Source organism: Lethenteron reissneri, chromosome 50 (genome assembly GCF_015708825.2).
Source record: "Lethenteron reissneri isolate LAM-NWPU_2019-01 chromosome 50, ASM1570882v1, whole genome shotgun sequence".
Taxonomy (NCBI): domain Eukaryota; kingdom Metazoa; phylum Chordata; class Hyperoartia; order Petromyzontiformes; family Petromyzontidae; genus Lethenteron; species Lethenteron reissneri.
Window position 1 is genome coordinate 4844362 of NC_083828.1, and position 20942 is coordinate 4865303.

The 20942-nt window shown below is 48.9% G+C and overlaps 1 protein-coding gene across 1 annotated transcript in view; it reads right to left on the reverse strand.

Annotated features, from left to right (window-relative positions):
• Positions 1-576: 576 nt before the first annotated feature.
• MAU2 (MAU2 sister chromatid cohesion factor) overlaps positions 577-20942 on the reverse strand; it is a 49219-nt gene continuing 28853 nt past the window's right edge. The window contains exons 15-18 of the mRNA XM_061572562.1: positions 15940-16051; positions 9229-9319; positions 6688-6815; positions 577-5041 (exon numbers count right to left, since the gene is read on the reverse strand). Coding sequence (XP_061428546.1) covers positions 4967-5041; positions 6688-6815; positions 9229-9319; positions 15940-16051 — 406 coding nt within the window. The 3' untranslated portion in view covers positions 577-4966. The remainder of the gene's footprint in view (positions 5042-6687; positions 6816-9228; positions 9320-15939; positions 16052-20942) is intronic.

Here is a 20942-nt window from a genome sequence, read left to right on the forward strand (position 1 = left end):
ATTCCATTCCGATGACGGAATCGATTCCAGACGGGGAATCGCATCCGCCATCGGAATCAGAAGTATAAGGCCCATTGCGGAGGGCGCATGGCACAGTTTGGCATCAGCTATCGTAGAGTTGCGGTCGTGTCGCTATAGTTCTCTGCGGTGAGTACAATGCCTTTGAAAACAAGCGCCGCTGCGCCTCTCTTGATAAAATCAACGCCGAACCGCTCGCACGCTCCGAGATTCCGCTGTGAATGAGACCCACACACTCTGCAACTTGCAGACGTCTCAGGAACGGGAGAGGGTTCACCCTCTCGCATGCGACATTCTTCGAGCGGCAATTTAACCAAAGTGAGGGCGCAGCGGCGGCGTCCAAGCCGCACAAGCGCCAGCAACTTAACGCGGAATCTTACGGGCCCAGCGGCGCAGAGCACACGGCCACGACCAATCATCCCTCTAAGGGTTGATAAAACAGGTACACACCCGTGACCGCTGTACGGCAAGTCGAAGGCCGAGGCCGCTTGTTACGAATCGACCCGCTGGGGCCCCCCCTCCTCCCCCCCCCTCCTCCCCCCCTCCTTCCCTCCACCATGCGGAGCTAACGAGCGGTAGGCACCGGGGGGCCGTCTGGCGGAGGTGAACGGCGGCGGCTCCGTCCACGTGAACGAGACGCCGTGTGAACGCCCGGACCCGAAACGGAGAGTGTTAACGGCGAGAGAGTGACTTTACCGAAATTAAAAAAATATATGTGTATGCGCGCGTGTGCGGGCGTAAACACAAGCACGCGGCCACGCAACCTAAATTATATTACGTGTCGTGTAAATTTTTATTGTTTTTTTTTTACATTTAGTTGCTGCACTTCCCCAACCGCAGAGGCAATTTCCAGCTGGTGAGAGTGAAGAACCACTGAGCTCATGACTTCGGGAAGGGAGGTCAAACCCTGGGTAATGGTTGTTGACCTTTAGGCCGTTTTGCTTACCAACTGGTAGAATAAAGAAAAATGATTTTTTTTTATATTGCGTTGCAATGTTTACGTAAAAATATTTGAGGATGAATGAATTTACACAACTGCCCGTCGTTCTACCCAACACTGAAAAACGTAAAAAAAATATTGCCTCGTGAGTTGCACGTGAACCGAGTTCAGCCGCACGGGGCTGTTGCTGTGATTGCTGTTAGCGAGCGCCTATTAAGGCCTGCGTGGCGCAAACGTTAAGGTGGTGACGTTGCCAGCACCACACGCGCGCGAACGCCTGCACGTTGTCATTTCCCTCCGCTGTGGATGTCTACAAACTGGAACGGGCGCTGGTTTAAGGCTGGGTGGACCTAAGGGAAGCCCAGGACGGGCATAAACGCCACTTGCTGTCGACGCTGTGAATGGTGGTCAGGGTTCGAACCCAGGTGGCTGGAACCGATGCTGATGCGAGCACGTGCGGCAACGCATGTGCCAACTCCACATCAATGACCACTTGGGGTGGAATGAGGCATCATTTACAGATCTATATCGATTCTTACACGCACAGAATCGTAAGCGCACGAGTATCGATGTTGTTCCGATTCGCATTTTGACTTGTACGTAATGGGGCTTGAGTCGCACCTTTGCAGCCACTTGGGAGACGCTACCGTTCACCGAAACGTTTCAGAATAGATTTGTGAATTTAATCGGAACCTGATTCGCGTCATTTGAGGGGTGTCTTGGAAGAAGCCGTTAACCCAGATGCATTTCTCTTTAATAACCCACACTAACTCAATTGAAACAATCTACAAGCAACGTGATAGATTATTTGGTCGTATAATCTGCCCACAGGTGGACAAACAAGGGAACTTAACAATTCCACTTTTGTCATAAATTGAATCCGTTGCCTACCCGTGACAAAAGCTGACTTTTGAGATTTGGTGGGTTACCAAGATTTTCCAGGACACTCCTCAATGCGAACATCGGATTCCGGCTGATGATCGCCAGCCAGATAGGGGTTTAATAAACAGGGTGGTGGCAATGCAAGGCTTATAGTTATATTGAAAAATTCTCGTGAATGGAAATGAAAACCCAACAGCCACGTTTGTCCCTAAGTGGCGATGATGTCACCAGGGCGCTTATGCCAGGCTAGGTGCACCGTGAGGCCATGTGAAGTGTTGAAGACTCGCCGAATAGGAGGTGACGGGACAGACCAAGGTGTTATGCGTCAACTGAGATGACAGATGCACCACCTGTGCTCCCGACTGTGCCAACTTGGAAACCCAGGGCACCCACAACACAGACACCTCCTCTTCCTGCAACAGACGCTGCTGCCTGTACAAACGTTAAGTGAATTTCGAACAAAAAAATTTAACTATACAACGGAAAGTGCATGCAAATGTCGTGAACTAAAAAACGTAACGTAAAATTAAATCGTCCAGAGCTTACGTGTTTTAATAAGTATTACCAGAATACAGTAGATAATAGCGTGTGCTGCAGGGTCCGCCCGCATTCTACGGGGAACTTGCATGGAGCACGTGGGGGGGTGGGGAAGGGGGCGTAACGAGACGGCAACGGCGGGGGGGAATGTCTGACGCTCCAGGTGACCGTCATGAAACGCAAGGCCCGTCGCTCTTGCTGTGCGCGTTATCCCAAAGGATGGTAACAGCCGCTGCGGAACGGAACGGCCGATGGGCGTTCGCCGCGAGGTGGGGGGGGGCCTCTAATGCCGATAGGAATTTCAACGCATTTGACTAGAATCCTGGGACTGATGAAATGAGTCACCAAAGGTTTTCTCTGCCAGGGGTCAACTCTCCTGGACTGAACGACGAGGGTGCGGAGGGCCCAGAAAAATCCCGGGGTTGAAACGTCAAAGACGGCGCACAAATGTTGATGCGGCTGTGACGACCCGAAAACTGACATCAGACAAAAGTCCTGAAGTACAATCGCCCTTGGTGCACGATTGTTGTAATCGAGGGCCCTTGAATTCTATCCCAACAAAGGACGAACTCTTTTAGTCTCGCTACTCAAACCACTCGTAGCTCAACAAGCTCAGGGTCGCTTTGTGGCTTTTCCCGTGAGTGATCTTTTTTTTTTAAGTCTGGAAATGTGTGGAAGGCACTGGGAGCCAAATCTGATGTAGGGTTTTCTCCAAACACGTCTCTGAATTTCCTCCAATTTTCGTCCATATTTCTTAAAATGCTTTTTTTATTTCTCCATTTTTCAGTTATAAAACAAACAAAAAAAAACCCAAGACAATTCAGGAACAATTGGAAAATTGACAAGCATTAATCTAGTGCCAAATTGTTTATAATCCTTTACAACGAAGTAAGTTTTACTTAACATGCACGCTGTTGTGGCGCGCAGCTCAACTGCCCAGTGATGGCTTTGTCAATTACAGTTCATTAATGATTACTTCCAAATGGAGCGTGTGCATTTGTGCATTGGCAAATGGGGGCAAGTCTGGCATGGCAATCACTGCAAGGTCAACTCCACACAACGGACGAGATTCATAAACACCCGTCTGCCTCAAGTCAGCTGTAACAGTACGACTGCCTTACCGTATTAAACACCAAAGGAGTTTATTTAATGTGGTGCAGCCCAAAGGGACGCATATTTCCCTTGCAAGGGAGACTTGTGAAGGAACAAATTGATGCTTTATATAAACCATAAAACATGCATTAATTGTTCCACACTCACAAAAGTGAAATATTTACGAACAGCAAAATAAAATTTTATTATGGTATCTCATGTCCGAGGATTCTGTCAAATGCAAGAAAGAATTTTCAATAGTTGCGATTAATGCGTGCGTTTTTTACGGCGGTTAAAAATTATTGCTTTTTTGTAAAGTAATCACAAGTGAGGTGGGGATGAGTTCAGATTTAGAATCGTTAGATTTCGGATTTTATAGGCCATTGCAGATATATAATTTTTAGGATCGTGAGAACCAAACAAAAGAGTTGCCGGATAGTTCAGATCTTTTTTTTGGTACAGAGACCGTAATTGTGGGTTTTTTCTTCTTCAGAAACAAAGTCCAAAAAATGTAGAGATCGTCAGAAAATCGTGGGATTAAAACGTGACGTGGGTATCGATACCAAATTGCACGTCGCATTGAGCGCCAACTTTGCATGAATCAGTGAGCGCTTCCTTGTCCTCGAAGATTGCTAAAATGCCCTCGCCGCAAGTGATTTTCGTTTGCTTTTCCCCGTGCTCCATACAATGTTCCAAGCCGGTGCCACGCGGGTAAAACCTTCAGTGAGCTATCTCGAATTTATTATATTTAAAAAAACAGAACAGGAAACTCCCTTGACAAATTGTGCCAACCAATCGCAGACAGCGGCGCAGCACGACGGAGAGAACTTAACTGAGTGTTAAAAATTTAGGGGGTGGGGGGGGGGGCGCACAAATAAACAAAAACGTAACGAGACACAAAAGGGAATAGGTTAAATTATTTTTTTCAAATTTTTTTTTTACGTTTCGTCTTTTTCATATAAAAACTTTGCTAAAGCCAGCCCCATCCGCGCACACACGCACACTTGCCAAAAAAAAATAGTGGGTAAATGGTACTGCACTTTATATAAACTTAAAACAGATAAAATTTATATATATTTATATTTCTGTCGTTCCGTTCACAAGCCAAGACCCTTTCTACGTGGCGCGCCGGTGGCGGTGGCGGTGTGGAGCGCGCCAAAACGACCGCCATTGCCGCTCGCGCACCATCACCGACCGCTCCTCCCCCACCATCCTCCAACATCGCCATCACCACCGTCGCCACCACCATCGCCGTCACCACCGTCGCCAGCATGACCCTCGTAACTGGGAGTCCCGACACACAACCCCTTGAGAGCAAGGCGTTGCTCGTGCGCCAAACGGGCGGGCACTAGTTTCCACCAGCGTCCGCTTAGACGTGTCTCTCTCTCTCTGCGAGAGCTCGTGGCAGATTTTTTTAGTTTTTTTTTTGTTTTGTTTTGAGCACCTGTGTCTCTTCTCACCCCTGTCCTTCTCCACTCGTCCGCCTTCCGGATCCAGCTACAACAAACTCGACAAGCTGGTGTTGGGCCCGTTCTGTGCCTGGTACTGCATGGGGAATGGTCCATCCGTCCACTGCTCGCACACAAAGATAAAGACAAAGATCCCCCACGTGGCATTAACAGACTGTTGGGGCAAGTGTTCTTAGCGAGCACCAATCAAGGCTGGCACGACACACGAGGGGGTGGGTGGCCAACACCACGCCCAGGCACCTTTGCCTCCACAGTGGCGACGATTACACACCACACTCGGGATTCATTCGAGGCCTAGTCGACCTCGGAGAGTCCCAGGACCGGTTCAGATAATCGTCACTGTTGTTGGCCGTGAGCGGGTAATCGAACCCGTGTTGCCAGGTTTGTAGAGCAGTGCGCAAACCGATACACGACCGCTCCACACACAAACACACGAGATCCCCCCACCAATCACCAGTTCAAGCCACGATGCACTGGGTGCGGTTTCAGGGCAACCTGCAGCAACCAAGCGATAATTGCGAGCAACTATGGCAACTCGTGTGGCAATCAGACAGAGGAGGGGGGTTTCTTATCCTGGCGGCCCCCCGTGCCAGAGGGCTCGTGGAGCGACCCATCAATTCCCGGCCCGTCAAGACACGACCAGACAGATCGGTCAGTTGAAGGAAACACAAACAAAAACTGGAGATGAAAGGGCTTTAGACAAGAGAGGCAGAATAATGAGATGAGAGACTCGAGAGAGAGATGGGAGAGCTGGAGACAAATCGGAACAGATTAGCGGCCACATGGACGGACCGCCTTGACGCAAAATGTGACGTCGTAACACATGACGTCACGTGGCCTGCCAGGGCACACGAATTTCACCGTGTGGCCGACCGGAAAACACAGCGGAAGATTGCCGACATACGAGCAATGGGAGCTGTGTCCAGCCAATGATAACAGAGTTGGTTGAAGAGTGTGCAGACTGCAAACCTGGGAGAGCCATTTGACCTCGGGCCTCCAAGTCTATTTTGGAAGTTGCCATCTCGGTTGCTCACGAGCGGGGAGCAGCAATCAGCTTTGGGAAACGAATCATCCAATAATAGACCAAGGTACGGAACACCATTTACCATGATGACTGCCGACAATGATTGCCGCGAAATTGCCATGAGTGTCTCATGGCCTTTATAGATTATACGGGGAAGGTACTGGCGACGAGTTTCAACTAAGGCCAGAATGGCAAACAAGCGAGTGGTGTGGTGAGCACCATAGCTTGCTCGGACGCCTTTGTCTCTCCACTGCCGATGTTCACCAGCTGCTCGTTTAAGGCCGAGCCAACATAGTGGGATGGAGCGGTGGCACAGTGGTTAGCTCACTACATTTTGAACCCAACAACCCGAATTTGGTTATGATGGGATTGCTATGCCAATCGGGGATTACACCAATCATTGCAACGATTCCAATGATAAACCGTCACTCGAACTCCGGTCATCAACCACAGCGGCGGCTTTTGGCCAGCCATCGAACAAAGAGGGTCACCGCACAGCGCGCTTTCAGATGCGCTTCTGCAGCAGTCTGGAATGCTCTTCATTCCGATATTTGAAAGCCACCGGAGCTATTCACTTTTCAATCTTGATTTAAAACTAATTTAAAACTAATTGCGTTTGTTGTCCTTCCCCTCGCGCCTGCGATTAGCGCAGTTGGCCACGTACGGTTCGAAAGAAGTTCAACGTACAAAACAAACACAAACAACGCAAACGATGATGGTCTCACGTTAATGAGGTTGTGCTCGGGCAAGCTGCAGGCCTCGATGTGGTCATTGAGGAGCTGCTGTGAGAAGTTCTGATGCATCTGCGATGCTTCGTGCGCCTCCAAGCTGTTGCCGCACGCCTTGTTCAGATCTGAGCACGGGGGAACAGAATAAGAAACATCGTCGTCATGGGCCGAGATAAATTGGCTGCTGGATGGTGGCCTCACACACCATGCTCCTCTGTCAGCCACGCTTTCGGCAAAAAACTTTCGGAACTCGGACCTTTTCGGACCGTGGCTCTCAAATATGGAATGCTCTCTGCGCCCGACCACTGAGATTTTCCTATTTAGAAAGAAACTAAAAACCTACGTATTGTCTATGATATGTTAGATATGTTAGAGATGTTTTTTCTTTCTCTACGGTGCTCTGAAGCCCTTTGCTGGGTCTGCTGCGCCTTATGAAAACGTAAACAATATTAATAATAACCAAGGACTCGCCACCAGCTCTCACCATCTTTTGCGATTCTAAGATTCCGCCCTGCACCTGCGCACGAGCCGAATTCCGTCGCTCCAGAACAACGAAGGCTTTCGTAAACATAAAAAAAAACAAAGCGACGGATGCAGCAAAAAAAAAATGTCGTCTCTTTTCAGCCGAGCGCTGGGCTTGAATTTTGCACGTCTCCACTGACAAGTCCTGAGATGGTGAAACAAACAAAACAGAATGTTCGGGAGACGTTGTGGAGGTAATCCTTCATGGACCGCCAGCAACACCTCCGTCCATCAGGGGTTCTCGGTCAGCATGAGTTTCACCTCCCCACCTCTCACACCCCCACCACCTAAACTGCCATTTGGCGAGCCCATCAACTGTCATGACAGCTATTGCAACTCTCCCCAACCGGATTATGACCTCGAGTAAAAATGTTATTTGCTCAGAGCAATGGCATTTTCTTAACTCTTTTTCAATTTTGTATTCCCCGCCACTTAAATTTCAATTGCGCTATAGGCATCAAGTCCATGACCCCGAGTGTCCATTCAGAACTATGAGAGAGTCGTGCATCACCCCGTATCAGAGAACAGCCCGAGGAAAGTGAAATCATAGTACTTCTGGAGATCCCTTCGAGTGATTTCTTATCCACATGACATTTCCAACCACCCTACGATAGAGTCGTGTTCGTGAGCTGAAGGTCAGACAGACAATGTTAAATTCCCAGTGCTCGAGTTTAGCCAAATTAAGCACAGAACCAAAATTTTATATGTTTTTTTGTGCGGTCATTGGCAACTGGGTGGAGATTATAAAAGCACTACATTCGAAAACTCAGGCAAATCACACGTAAAACTACGCAAGTCTATGGGTTTCTATGCGAGCCTATGGGTCTCCTGTGCAAGCCTATGGGTCTCTGTGTAAGCCTATGGGTCTCTGTGTAAGTCTATGGGTCTTTGTGTAAGTCTATGGGTCTCTGTGTAAGCCTATGGGTCTCTGTGTAAGCCTATGGGTCTCTGTGTAAGCCTATGGGTCTCTGTGTAAGCCTATGGGTCTCTGTGTAAGCCTATGGGTCTCTGTGTAAGCCTATGGGTCCACTGTGTAAGTCTATAGGTCTCTGTGTAAGTCTATAGGTCTATGTGTAAGCCTATGGGTTTCTGTGTTAAGCCAATGAGCTCACTGCACTTGAGAAACCCGGTTTATTCACAGGCTGCTGAAACGTGGATTTGAAGCCAGGGTCTCCGTTTTGCTGTCTCGGTGCTCTGACCCCCAAGGACACCCTGACACCTCTCACAGAAACCGCATTAATATTGTGACGAACAAAGTCGTGCTACCACTGCACCCACTGAGAAAATCAATTGACTCAAGCCTAAAATGGCGAGACGGAAACCCACAATGCCTGCCCGACAACCTTTCTGTACTCGTGAGTTTAAATCCCGGTTAGGTGAGTCGGCCCACGCTATCATCTCTCTAATGAGTCTATAAAATGAATGAATACCACTTTGTGGGAAATCAACAGTTGTTGTCCTATGGACAGGCTGGCTGGTTCTTTCGGTAAAGTCACGTAGGTAGAAAAATAAAATGAAACATAAAATAATAATAGCCTTTCTGTATTACGCCTGTTGACGTCCGATATATCCTGCCGAGTGGCACAGTGTCCATTAACAGCTGCACGCAGACGGCAAGCGGCACTGGCATTTCACACGAGCGCCGCATGGACAACAAGTGACTGGCACGCAATCCATTCATACGACGACGGCGGTGTTGTTGTTTCGGTGAATGACAGTGACGCCGACGATGCTGTGAACTGCCAGCGACGGCGATGATACTTTTTCATGATGATGGTGACGATACTCGCCGTTTAACGACGTCTTTCATAATTCCGTTTACAACGATGACGACAACGTTGCGAATGAGGACGGTAACGATCGCGCCGTGGTCAACGCCGACGATCGAGCTGTCGGCGACACCGAAGTTGACGGTGGCGACGCCATCGTTTGTGACGTCGACGCGGTTAACAAAAGGCGAGGACGGTGGCAAGGACGGCCACTGCGTCACCCTCCTCCCTCCCCGTCCACACTCACCTCTGAGGAGAGCCGATGACCACAGCTGCACGGACACGTCGGGGATTTTGCTGGCGAGCTGCATGGCCGGCACCACCATGTTATTGCTTTCCTGTAAAACAGCGCACAATGACGAGTTATAGCCTTGAACAGACTGCTGCGGACAAGTGCTGTTAGTGAGCACCATTAATTATTTTTTTTCAAGCCAATGCGAGCCTGGTACAGAGCATCGATCACAGAACAAGGAGTGGTGGTGGGGGGGGGGCAGAAATTCGACAAACACAGTCCAAGATCAGCAATGCAGGGCTTAGTGAAGGGGGGCGTGGATTGGGCTCACTGCCCCAGGTGGGGGGGGGGGCTCTAGCAGAGAAGTGAAAGTTCATATGGGGGAGGGGGGGGGCAAAGAGGAACGTAATTAACATAAATGGGAGGAAGGGGCAAGGGAAAGAGGGGGGGGGGGGGACACTATTTTCTAAGACCGACGCACCGCAACAGGATCTGGGCATGCCCGCAACTTAGTTCAGATACTCGTCACCGACAGAGTTGGCCGTGAGCGGGCATCGAACTCAGGTGAGCCGAGTTGCAATAGGAACGTGGAATTTCGAGGTGGCCAGAAGGCTCAAGAGGTCAGAGTGCCACGCCAGCACAGCAGAAACCCTGGGTTCGACTCCAGGCAGCTGCCCACAATGAAACCAGGTTTACAAGTTTCGGAGAATTGATGTTCTCAAACTGGTGAACCATTGCTTTTATGGATTTATTTAGGTGATTTTCGAAAAGTTTTTCGGTTTGGCCATGTTTGTTTGTTGTAGTACAGAGTTAGACTGATGGCCTTAATCTAAGTTGTCTTGTGGTTGTTGATGTTTGACTTGCATCCCACTGGGATTTTTGCACAGTGTTGGTGTACGGTGCTTTTTCTGCAATATTTTGCTGTCTTTTCTTGGATTTTCTGTTTGCACATAGTCACTTTAAGATGTTTTCTTGTTCATGTTTTTTGTTTGTTGCGGTTGCACCTGATTCAAGAGCCGAATGGCTCACAGGGCTATACCTAATAAATGAACTTGAACTTGACTACACCAAAAATAAATATTCAGTTATATTAAACTTGGTTCTCCACTTGATTTGGCCAAATTTCACCGAGTAGGAATAGGCTGCCCACTACGGTGTAGACTGGAGTTCGATGAAGGGATCTCAGAGGTAGTTCTACGACGTCTGCTTCTGCGGGTTGTTCTCTTAACACCGAGAGTTGCACCGCGATTCTTTGTCGCGTGACGCGACGCCGACCGCACAATCTGGATAAAGTGTTGGGACTTCTGACGGATGATACCAGTAATGACGCCAAGCCAATCCAGGTACGTAGCCACTAGGGACTTCGAATACTAGAAATCACACACACACACTGTGCACACAGCACATGCGAGCGTACTATCCTGCTCCATGAATGCGAGGCACAGCTAGTACACTGCACTACAGAAATTGATATATTTTATATGCTCAGAAAGTTCAAGTTAGGTTTACAGAATTACAGCCTACTTAAGCGTTGCTCAAAAAGGAGGATGCCCCGCCCCTCAGGCTTGTGTCTAGATAGCAACCACTACACAATTCGTAACAGCGGAATGAAGAAGCCTGGTTTTGTTTTAGCCCGCGATTACAAAGTTCAACTTGTAAAAACGCTCGGGTGTTGACTGCACTGAGCCAAGAGGTTAAAGGTCGAGAGAAAGCGACTCACTGCCCGAGCGAGCGACGGGGGCCGGATCGTCACATTACAACATTACAACATTTCAAAATTAGGTTTTTGTTTTGGGTGGGGGGGGGGTTATGTGTTAGGCCACGTAGTGAATTATCCGACAAAATTTGTGTGTCACCGAGGCCCTCCGCCACCCGACGATGATGACGTGGGGCGCAACGTCGGGTAACCGTGCCGAAAACAGCACGCGGCTCAACCGGAGCACAGCGGCGGCACGACCGCGATAACTGGCGCGGCGGTGTTTTGCCAGTGCCGTCGGGGTCGTCAGTCTGCGGCGTGCGTGTGTGCGAAACAATAAAATAAAGGTCAGTTTACCCTGCGGACACAAAAGATGTCCCCCGAGCAATTCTTGGATAATGGGGCGCAGGGTTTAACGGTAGAGTTCTGGTGAAAATTCTCAGCGGGTCAATACAATGTCGCTGCTTTCTCTCTAATTGGCTTATCACAGTGGGTGGAAAACGATAGCAATCCTCCCCTTGAGAGACCCGGTGTCACGGAGGAAGAAGAAATTACACTGCCTTGCATGGGTCTGCAGCGAGCATTAATATCGTCAAATAAATAAATCCATCACTCTTATGCGAGCCCGTGCATGGAAGAGTTTATTCAAATTTGCAAAACCACCACAGGGTTATGTTTTCTGATTAGATTTCCTATTAATGCATGCTTGTATTTTTTTTCCCCCCCCAACTCAAAACAATCAGATTTCATCGCATGCGCCCAGCTGGTAATCTCTTTTTTCCATCCGTTTAGCGAATACACAAAGTGGACGTCCTGCAATGCGCAAATATCGACGCCCCACTTCAAGGATCAAAGTCAGACCGTCGCCCAGCCCTAGCGAGCACAATGAGGGCAGCAATCATCTCCACTCGCGGCCCTGAGAAAGTTGTGGAAATTACACATTCCTATGGCGAGGGCCAGCCTGTCCATAGGACAACAACTGTTGATTTCCCACAAAGTGGTGTTCATTCATTTTATAGACTCATTAGAGAGATGATAGCGTGGGTCGACTCACCCAACCGGGATTTAAACTCACGACCTTGCGAGGGTGCGTCACGTGCGTTACTCTATAAACGATTAAAAACTATTATTTATTTTACCAAACAGAGCTAAATAGCTCTTTATCAGAAGCGACATGGCCAAAAATGATAGCCGAACGAAGTGGTCGATCGTTTGAAAGCAGCCAAATACTAAAAATGCATATTTCGGAAATGTGGAGCGAAAACCGGAGGACCGGCATAAAAATCCACGCGACCATGGGGAGAACATGCAAACTTCATACAGGCGTCATGGGTCCGGATCAAACCCACGACCCCTTTTATACCAGGCAAAGTCATTCACATCTCGCCACCGTGGTGCCCGGCTGACTTGTGGGCCCAATAACAATCAGACGGCACAACTCATGCAACCCATGGGGGGGGGGGGCGGGGGGGAGAACCATTGCACGATGGCCTGTGCAGTTGCCTGGTTCGTCTTTTTCTACGTTTTGCGAGTGGCAGTCTTACCATCAGTTACGCCTTTCGGATCAAATATACAAAGATGAGCTATACCGCACAAAAACCTGCCAAACGAATTGAAATCCAAATCTTAGAATAAGTCAAAAGGCAACAAAACTTTCGCTGTTATTTTTTAGATACATGCAAGGAATGTGTGTCCCGGGCTGACATGACTTAAAAGCTTGCTTAGCAATCAAAACATATTGTTTTAAGTCACAGTGATGTTGAGTTTTAGGCACAATGCCCAAGTGCCGCCCAGTGAAGGCAGAGCCATCCATATCAGAGCCTCCCCTCCTGTGCTAAGAGGTCAGCGACTCGTGACCCCGCTGGCTACGAGGCATTTATTAAGGGATTCGAATAATTGTCAAGATTCATCAAATCAACGACGGTCGCTCGTTCTCCCCTGCGGCTCTCTCCACAGGATGGAACTCCTGGGGCTTGTCCACCACCTCCACCAACCCACACCGACCAGTGTGGTGAAGTATGGTCAAATAATTCCCACCGTGAATGACACAGTGTGGGGGGGCGAGGTGGGGGGAGGGGGGGGCCTGCATCCAGTCCATTCCAGGAGAGGGGACAAAATATATAAAAAATATAATCACACGATTGTTTACGTCAAGGCTCTGTCCTCCCTCCTGTAACAGAGCCCAGCTGCGCTGCTGTCGTCACAGGAGTGGTCAGCGTGAGTGACACCGCCTCGCACAACGCATAATTGCGGTGGGCTAATGCGCGCGGGTAAACTAATTTGGCAGCACAGCAGATCGGATTATTGGATCTCCTTTCACCCCTACACACCCCCCCTCCCCACCCCCTTCTGCCCGGCGCGGCAACGTAAAATCGCACTTCCGCTCATCGTATTGAATGTCCCGCATCAACGGCGTTCTGTACGATGTGCGTCCGGACTTTCACATCGCTCGCCGCGATTCACCCGGGGTGGGGCTCTATTTAAAGACGGGCGCCAAGTCAGGCGGCGGAGGAGTCGGCGATATTAACGAACCGACACAACGCAAAGACAAACACATATTTTTATCTCGTACGCGCACGCACCCCAGGCTGTGCAAATGGTCCAGATGCTACTCACGGCTGATGCTAGCCAGCCAGCCGTGGCAGGGAAGCGAGAACTCGGGTCGCCAGGTTCATGGAGCAGTGCGCAAACTATTGCGCCACCGTTCCCCCTATTTTTTATGCTTTGTGGTTTCTGTGAGTGCCAGATTATCTATTAAGGTGTTAACATCATCACCACGAAGTAATATCTGTAACTCTATAAGTCAAGACTTGAAAACAGAACCCAGTAACTAAACAAGAAGGAACTTCATGGCAGATAACATCAGACAATGAGTAGCTCATTATAGAATGTGGCAAGCGAGTGTTGGAGATGAAATCACTAAAGAGGAGGTTGTGATGGGTGGGACATGCGTGCATTATGAAGGATAGGGTCAGCAACCTTGAGGTTGGGAATGAAATGTAGCAGGAGGAGGAGGAGGTTGTGTGGGTAGTGGAGAAGGGGGCAAGGCACCAAGAAACGCATGTTCGTGGCAACCAGAAGTTGGTGACTAAGGGGAAGACCCCAAAGCCAGATGGGGGTGATGATGATGATCAGACTCTAAAGAGCGGTCGTGGCAGGGCATGTTGACTTTGGGAACACATGGGGAAAACCTTAAATCAAAGAGTGGTGATGAGACTGTAAAAGCAGCCCTTGGAAGCGGGGTGACGACTCTGCAATGGCTGTGGGATCTAGCAGGAGGAAGGAATCGATGGCGCGGTGTGGTTACACCGATGGCATTGACCTGCGATGACCTCTTTTGGCCCCGACACAGCCGAACGTTCTAAGTTCGATGGCGCCGGAGGGAAAAACGACTCTTGGGAGAATTTGCGGACGAGGACCGACGCACCGCCTCTCCCCCCCCTCCTCCTCCTCCCCTCTATCTCCGGAGGGCTCCGAGAAAGTAACATTTTGTTTGTAAAAATTGTAAGTTAAAAAAAAAACTAAGCAAAAATTTTAACGCATGGGAAAAGCGTACGGATGCCTCCAAAAAAGGAGAGGCGTCAATTTGCAGGACAGGAATAGCTGGCGCACGGGAGAAGGGCACCCTGCACGCGAACCACATTTAATTGGAAGCTAGGATCAGCAAGATCGGGTCATGGCGAGCCTCCGCCACTCATTATTTTGTTACCGCCCCCCCCTCGCCGCTGATTAAATTCCGATTGTGCTCCAAGAAGATGCCAATGACACCTCTAAACTCCCCCCCACCCCCCCTCCGATCCTTATTTAGAACTCTCACTTGGGAGCAGCTTTAAAACGTCATGTCGTGTTAGAACGACGATGCAAGGCAGCGTCGTATAGACGACTCGGGAAATCACGTCAGCCGTCATTTTTTTATGTGATTGCACGGCAATAAATCCAATGCATACATTATCGGCGGGTGTTTTTGCTTGCATGTTCACCGGTACGTGTGGTCAATGCAGACATGACTCCTTGCAAAAGGTTTCTATTTGGTGTTCCAACATCTTAACACCCGTTGTATTGCAAGAAAGGGTAAAAACCTATTCTTATTTTTTTCATATCCAATAAATGTAATAATAATATCTCAGAGCAAGAATTCTGCCAAATCAAGTGACAAGCCAAACTAAGATGATATTTTCAGCAATTATTTGAGAGACCGGTTTAATCACAGATGACTGGAACCCCGGAATAATTATTTTAACTCCCAAAAGGCACCCAAATTACAGCTTCAATTGAACACGACCTGCCAATTCTCAGAACACTTAAACTCAGCGTGGATTTAAAGAGCATCCAACTTCAGTGCAGCGATGAATACAGGCATCTTTTCTCGGGCGGTGGTTATAATTTCGAGGCAGCACATGTTTCAAGAAGGCCCTCTGCTGTCTGAAAGCTGCACCAGCAGTGTTATCCGCCACTCAACTTTACATTCCTATCAGCTTGGAAGGGCCTGGCTACATCACTCGCCATGCACCCGACCTGTTCGTCGTGCAGCTGCGCGCCAATCGCGACGCCACCACTCCCCACGCCGGCACAAACAACGACCGTCATTCGCCACTTAATGGCCGTTTGCGTTCTGTGCCCAGGTTTGGCTCACTTTGAGGTGTGCACTTATTGCAAAGGTAAAGATCCTCCATATAGCTTTACCAGATTGTTGGGGCAAGTGCTGTTAGCGAGCGCCTATGAAGGCTGGCACGGCACATGTGCGAGTGGGTGGCCAACACCACGCCCGGCCGCCATCGTTTCTCCAGTGGCGATGTTTACACATTGCACCAGGTACTCGTTTGAGGCAGAGTCAACATCGGGTAGGCCCAGGACCAGTTCAGAAAATTGTGACCTGGTGTTGGCCATGAACTGGAATTGAACCCGGGTCACCAGGTTCGTAGTGCAGCGTGTTAACTGTTCCACTACCAGTTGCCGCACGCACGCACATAAACACGCGCGCGCACGCACATACGCAGGCGCGCGCAGACACACACGCACACACTGCTTACTCTGTGATTTCCCAGCGAGTAGAAGATGTGCCCCAGCAGCACGAGTGAACACGCCGTCAGTCTGTTCAGATCCTCCGCGTTCGACATTTTCAACGTCTCTCTGAGAAACCGCCTGTCAGGTGGGCAATGGGAGCACGTCATCACCGTTACCACGTGCCCATCTGACGTCACAAGTGCAGGTCACGCGAGACGTGCAAACAGCATCAGCCTCTTAAGTAGTCGTAGGTTCACAGCCCACACCGGAGTAAGAGATAGGCCTCGGCAAGGTAAGGTAAAAGTTAAACGGTAAAAAAACAAGAGAAACTTTACCCTACCTTTTACCTTACCACAATACAATAGCGCTACACTACCTTTTACCCTTTAGCAGGTAAGGTAAAAGGTAAAAAATAGAACGAGCCTACCTTTACATTACCTTTTACCCTTATCCCATACAAATTTCGCGATTACAGGGTAATTACTGGGGTAAAAAACATGGAAAAAATGTTTAACGATAAATGCTAGTTAGAGCGCTTTATTCATTTTTCGATTTAAAGCTTTCGTGACTGCAGGGATTCATCTTCTTGGTTCTTTCGGTAAAGTCACGTAGAATGGAAATAATAAAATTATAAAAATAAAACATAATAAAATAATTCTCACGACGTTGCGGCCACAACGCAAGCAGCCGTCCTCAGGTGAAGACCAGGTCTGTCGGGGAGACAGAGTCTGAATGAAACAGCACCATGCTTGGAGCGTATATTTAATCTGGGTTGGAAGGGGGGGAAAGGGCGCCTTGACAAAAGAATTTGCATATCAAGAGGAATTTAGCATATTTATGGGAAATGCAGGTATGTAATTAGTACTACTTATGCCCGTGCATTATGCAGGATTAGCAGCATCAAAAGGAGGGGATATGGGAAATGCAGGTATGTGATTAGTACTACTTATGCCCGTGCATTATGCAGGATTAGCAGCATCAAAAGGAGGGGATAGGGGTAGCATTAATAAAGGGAAGGCGTGTTAATAGTATGTACCTGCAGTAACTAAAACCACCACGTAAACAACTAAAGTATAAACTACATAGTATCATCAGTATACTAAATATACTCTACAATAAGCTGAGTTACTAACAGTAAGTAATACATTACAATTCTACGTCGTAAAAAATATAATATGCTTCCATCTAAACTTTATTCTCTTACATCACACGAGTCTACACTGTACGATGTACTGCCATAGACAAACCCAACATTAAATTATATACTGTATTGCTATAAACCAACCTATACCTTAAACAATATGTATTATTCTACCCACCCTAATGTATATCACACTGCTGTATATGGTACAGTGTATAATAACAAATAGTATAAAATGTATATTCTTAATACAATGTACAAAGTAATATATAGTATCGTAATTGTATAGTGAAGGATGTAGAGTGGAGTTTGTCTGGTGCCAGGATGTAGAGTGGAGTTTGTCTGGTGCCAGGATGTAGAGTGGAGTTTGTCTGGTGCCAGGATGTAGAGTGGAGTTTATCTGGTGCCAGGATGTAGAGTGGAGTTTGTCTGGTGCCAGGATGTTGAGTGGAGTTTGACTGGTGCCAGGATGTAGTGTGGAGTTTGACTGGTGAAAGGATGTAGAGTGGAGTTTGTCTGGTGCCAGGATGTAGAGTGGAGTTTGTCTGGTGCCAGGATGTAGAGTGGAGTTTGTCTGGTGCCAGGATGTAGAGTGGAGTTTGTCTGGTGCCAGGATGTAGAGTGGAGTTTGTCTGGTGCCAGGATGTAGAGTGGAGTTTGTCTGGTGCCAGGATGTAGAATGGAGTTTGTCTGGTGCCAGGATGTTGAGTGGAGTTTGACTGGTGCCAGGATGTAGAGTGGAGTTTGTCTGGTGCCAGGATGTAGAGTGGAGTTTGTCTGGTGCCATGATGTAGAGTGGAGTTTGTCTGGTGCCAGGATGTAGAGTGGAGTTTGTCTGGTGCCAGGATGTGGAGTGGAGTTTGTCTGGTGCCAGGATGTAGAGTGGAGTTTCTCTGGTGCCAGGATGTAGAGTGGAGTTTGTCTGGTGCCAGGATGTAGAGTGGAGTTTGTCTGGTGCCAGGATGTAGAGTGGAGTTTGTCTGGTGCCAGGATGTTGAGTGGAGTTTGACTGGTGCCAGGATGTAGAGTGGAGTTTGTCTGGTGCCAGGATGTAGAGTGGAGTTTGTCTGGTGCCAGGATGTAGAGTGGAGTTTGTCTGGTGCCAGGATGTTGAGTGGAGTTTGACTGGTGCCAGGATGTAGAGTGGAGTTTGTCTGGTGCCAGGATGTAGAGTGGAGTTTGTCTGGTGCCATGATGTAGAGTGGAGTTTGTCTGGTGCCAGGATGTAGAGTGGAGTTTGTCTGGTGCCAGGATGTGGAGTGGAGTTTGTCTGGTGCCAGGATGTAGAGTGGAGTTTCTCTGGTGCCAGGATGTAGAGTGGAGTTTGTCTGGTGCCAGGATGTAGAGTGGAGTTTGTCTGGTGCCAGGATGTAGAGTGGAGTTTGTCTGGTGCCAGGATGTTGAGTGGAGTTTGACTGGTGCCAGGATGTAGAGTGGAGTTTGTCTGGTGCCAGGATGTAGAGTGGAGTTTGTCTGGTGCCAGGATGTAGAATGGAGTTTGTCTGGTGCCAGGATGTTGAGTGGAGTTTGTCTGGTGCCAGGATGTAGAGTGGAGTTTGTCTGGTGCCATGATGTAGAGTGGAGTTTGTCTGGTGCCAGGATGTAGAGTGGAGTTTGTCTGGTGCCAGGATGTGGAGTGGAGTTTGTCTGGTGCCAGGATGTAGAGTGGAGTTTCTCTGGTGCCAGGATGTAGAGTGGAGTTTTTCTGGTGCCAGGATGTAGAGTGGAGTTTGTCTGGTGCCAGGATGTAGAGTGGAGTTTGTCTGGTGCCAGGATGTTGAGTGGAGTTTGACTGGTGCCAGGATGTAGAGTGGAGTTTGTCTGGTGCCAGGATGTAGAGTGGAGTTTGTCTGGTGCCATGATGTAGAGTGGAGTTTGTCTGGTGCCAGGATGTAGAGTGGAGTTTGTCTGGTGCCAGGATGTGGAGTGGAGTTTGTCTGGTGCCAGGATGTAGAGTGGAGTTTGTCTGGTGCCAGGATGTAGAGTGGCGTTTGTCTGGTGCCAGGATGTTGAGTGGAGTTTGTGTGGTTTATAGCAATAATGTTGGGTTTGTCTATGGCAGTATATAGTACGGTGTAGACTCGTGTGATGGAAGCATATTATATTTTTTACGACGTATAATTGTAATGCATTACTTACTGTTAGTAACTCAGCTTATTTTAGAGTATATTTAGTATACTGATGATACTATGTAGTTTATACTTTAGTTGTTTACGTGGGGTTTTAGTTACTGCAGCTACATACTATTAACACTTCTTCCCTTTATTAATGCTACCCCTATCCCCTCCTTTTGATGCTGCTAATCCTGCATAATGCACGGGCATAAGTAGTACTAATCACATACCTGCATTTTCCATAAATATGCTAAATTCCTCTTGATATGCAAATTCTTTTGTCAAGCCGCCCTTTCCCTCCCTTCTAACCCAGATTAAATATACGCTCCAAGCATGGTGCTGTTTCATTCAGACGCTGTCTCCCCAACAGACCTGGTCTTCACCTGAGGACGTCTGCTTGCGTTGTGGCCGAAACGTCGTGAGAATTATTTTATTATGTTTTATTTTTAATATTTTATTATTTCCATTCTACGTGACTTTACCGAAAGAACCAAGAAGACGCTTTATTCATATAGAATACTCTCAAATCGGGCGTTTAGGTTGTCGACGACACCGTCCTCAATAACCTCCTCGTCCCAGTCGTCTTGGTCGATGGCTATCTCATCAACAACCTGATCAAGTTCGTCATTGCCATCATCCTTGGACGGACGACAGACAATAAGATCCTGCGCCGCTCCAGCCCAGTTAGACGGAACCTTCAGGCAGCCGGCCGTGATCCATGAGCGCAAGCACATGGACTTTATGAAGAGCGTCGTTGACAGCGACTGGCGAACGCATGTGAACTCCCGCCCGGCTCCGCTATTCGCACGTTCAAAGGGAGTTGACGTCGCCGGCGCTCCCAAGTAGTCGCAGGCCATCTTGTAGTGGGCGGGGAGCAGCTCTTTGCGGAGAAACCACCACTGCATTACGTCAATGAAGGCGCTGGCGGTCGTGACGCCCATGCTCATAAAACGATCGACTTCATCGCCGTCGTCTATGGAGTTGCCGACGTTGCTGAACAGGGTGCTGAACAGCGACCGCTCCTCCATATGGGCAGCAACTGCCGTCGGCGAGATCATGAGCACGTCCGAGTAGCAATGCTGCAGGACAGAGCGGATTGTGGCCTTCCGTGTAGCCAGCTCGTCTTGGTCTGTCGTTTTCGGCAGCTGTGGATTCAAGAAGGATGCCACAATGGCGGGTTCCTGAACCCGTAGGTGGCGGTACCGCACCAGTTCGGCCTTCATCCCCGTCGCAGTCAAGGGCTCATCGATCGCTCTAAGGGCGGCTTCACCGTGATCGCAATGACGGACGAGGTGCTCCATCGTCACCGGCACGAGATCCAATGTCGAATTGTGGTCCGCCGACAACGAGGCCAAAACCTGGCGCGGCATTCGCAGGAATGCTGTCACGCCCTCGATGTTTGCCCACTGCAGTTCAGATAAAGCACCGACACCGATCACATCCTGGAAGCGCGCCATGATAATGTCCAATGGGACACGCTTCTTGATGGCGTCGTCGCCCGTGTCAAACGTCGAATGCCACCTGGTCGGCGAGTCCTGGTGCGTCGGCTCCTTGCTGGTGAGCTTGGCGATCTCAGCTTCGCGGCGGTACGACTGCCGGACGACCTTGCTGCACCTGGTATTGACGAGCGCCTTGCGCAGTTCGGCATTTGTTGACTTGATCAGTTTTAGAACTTGGACGACACCGATCTGGACGGAATGATCCACACATCGAATATGGTGGCAAGCCCGCAACTGCTCATATCCGGCGTCCACGTTGACCAGGGCGAACGTCT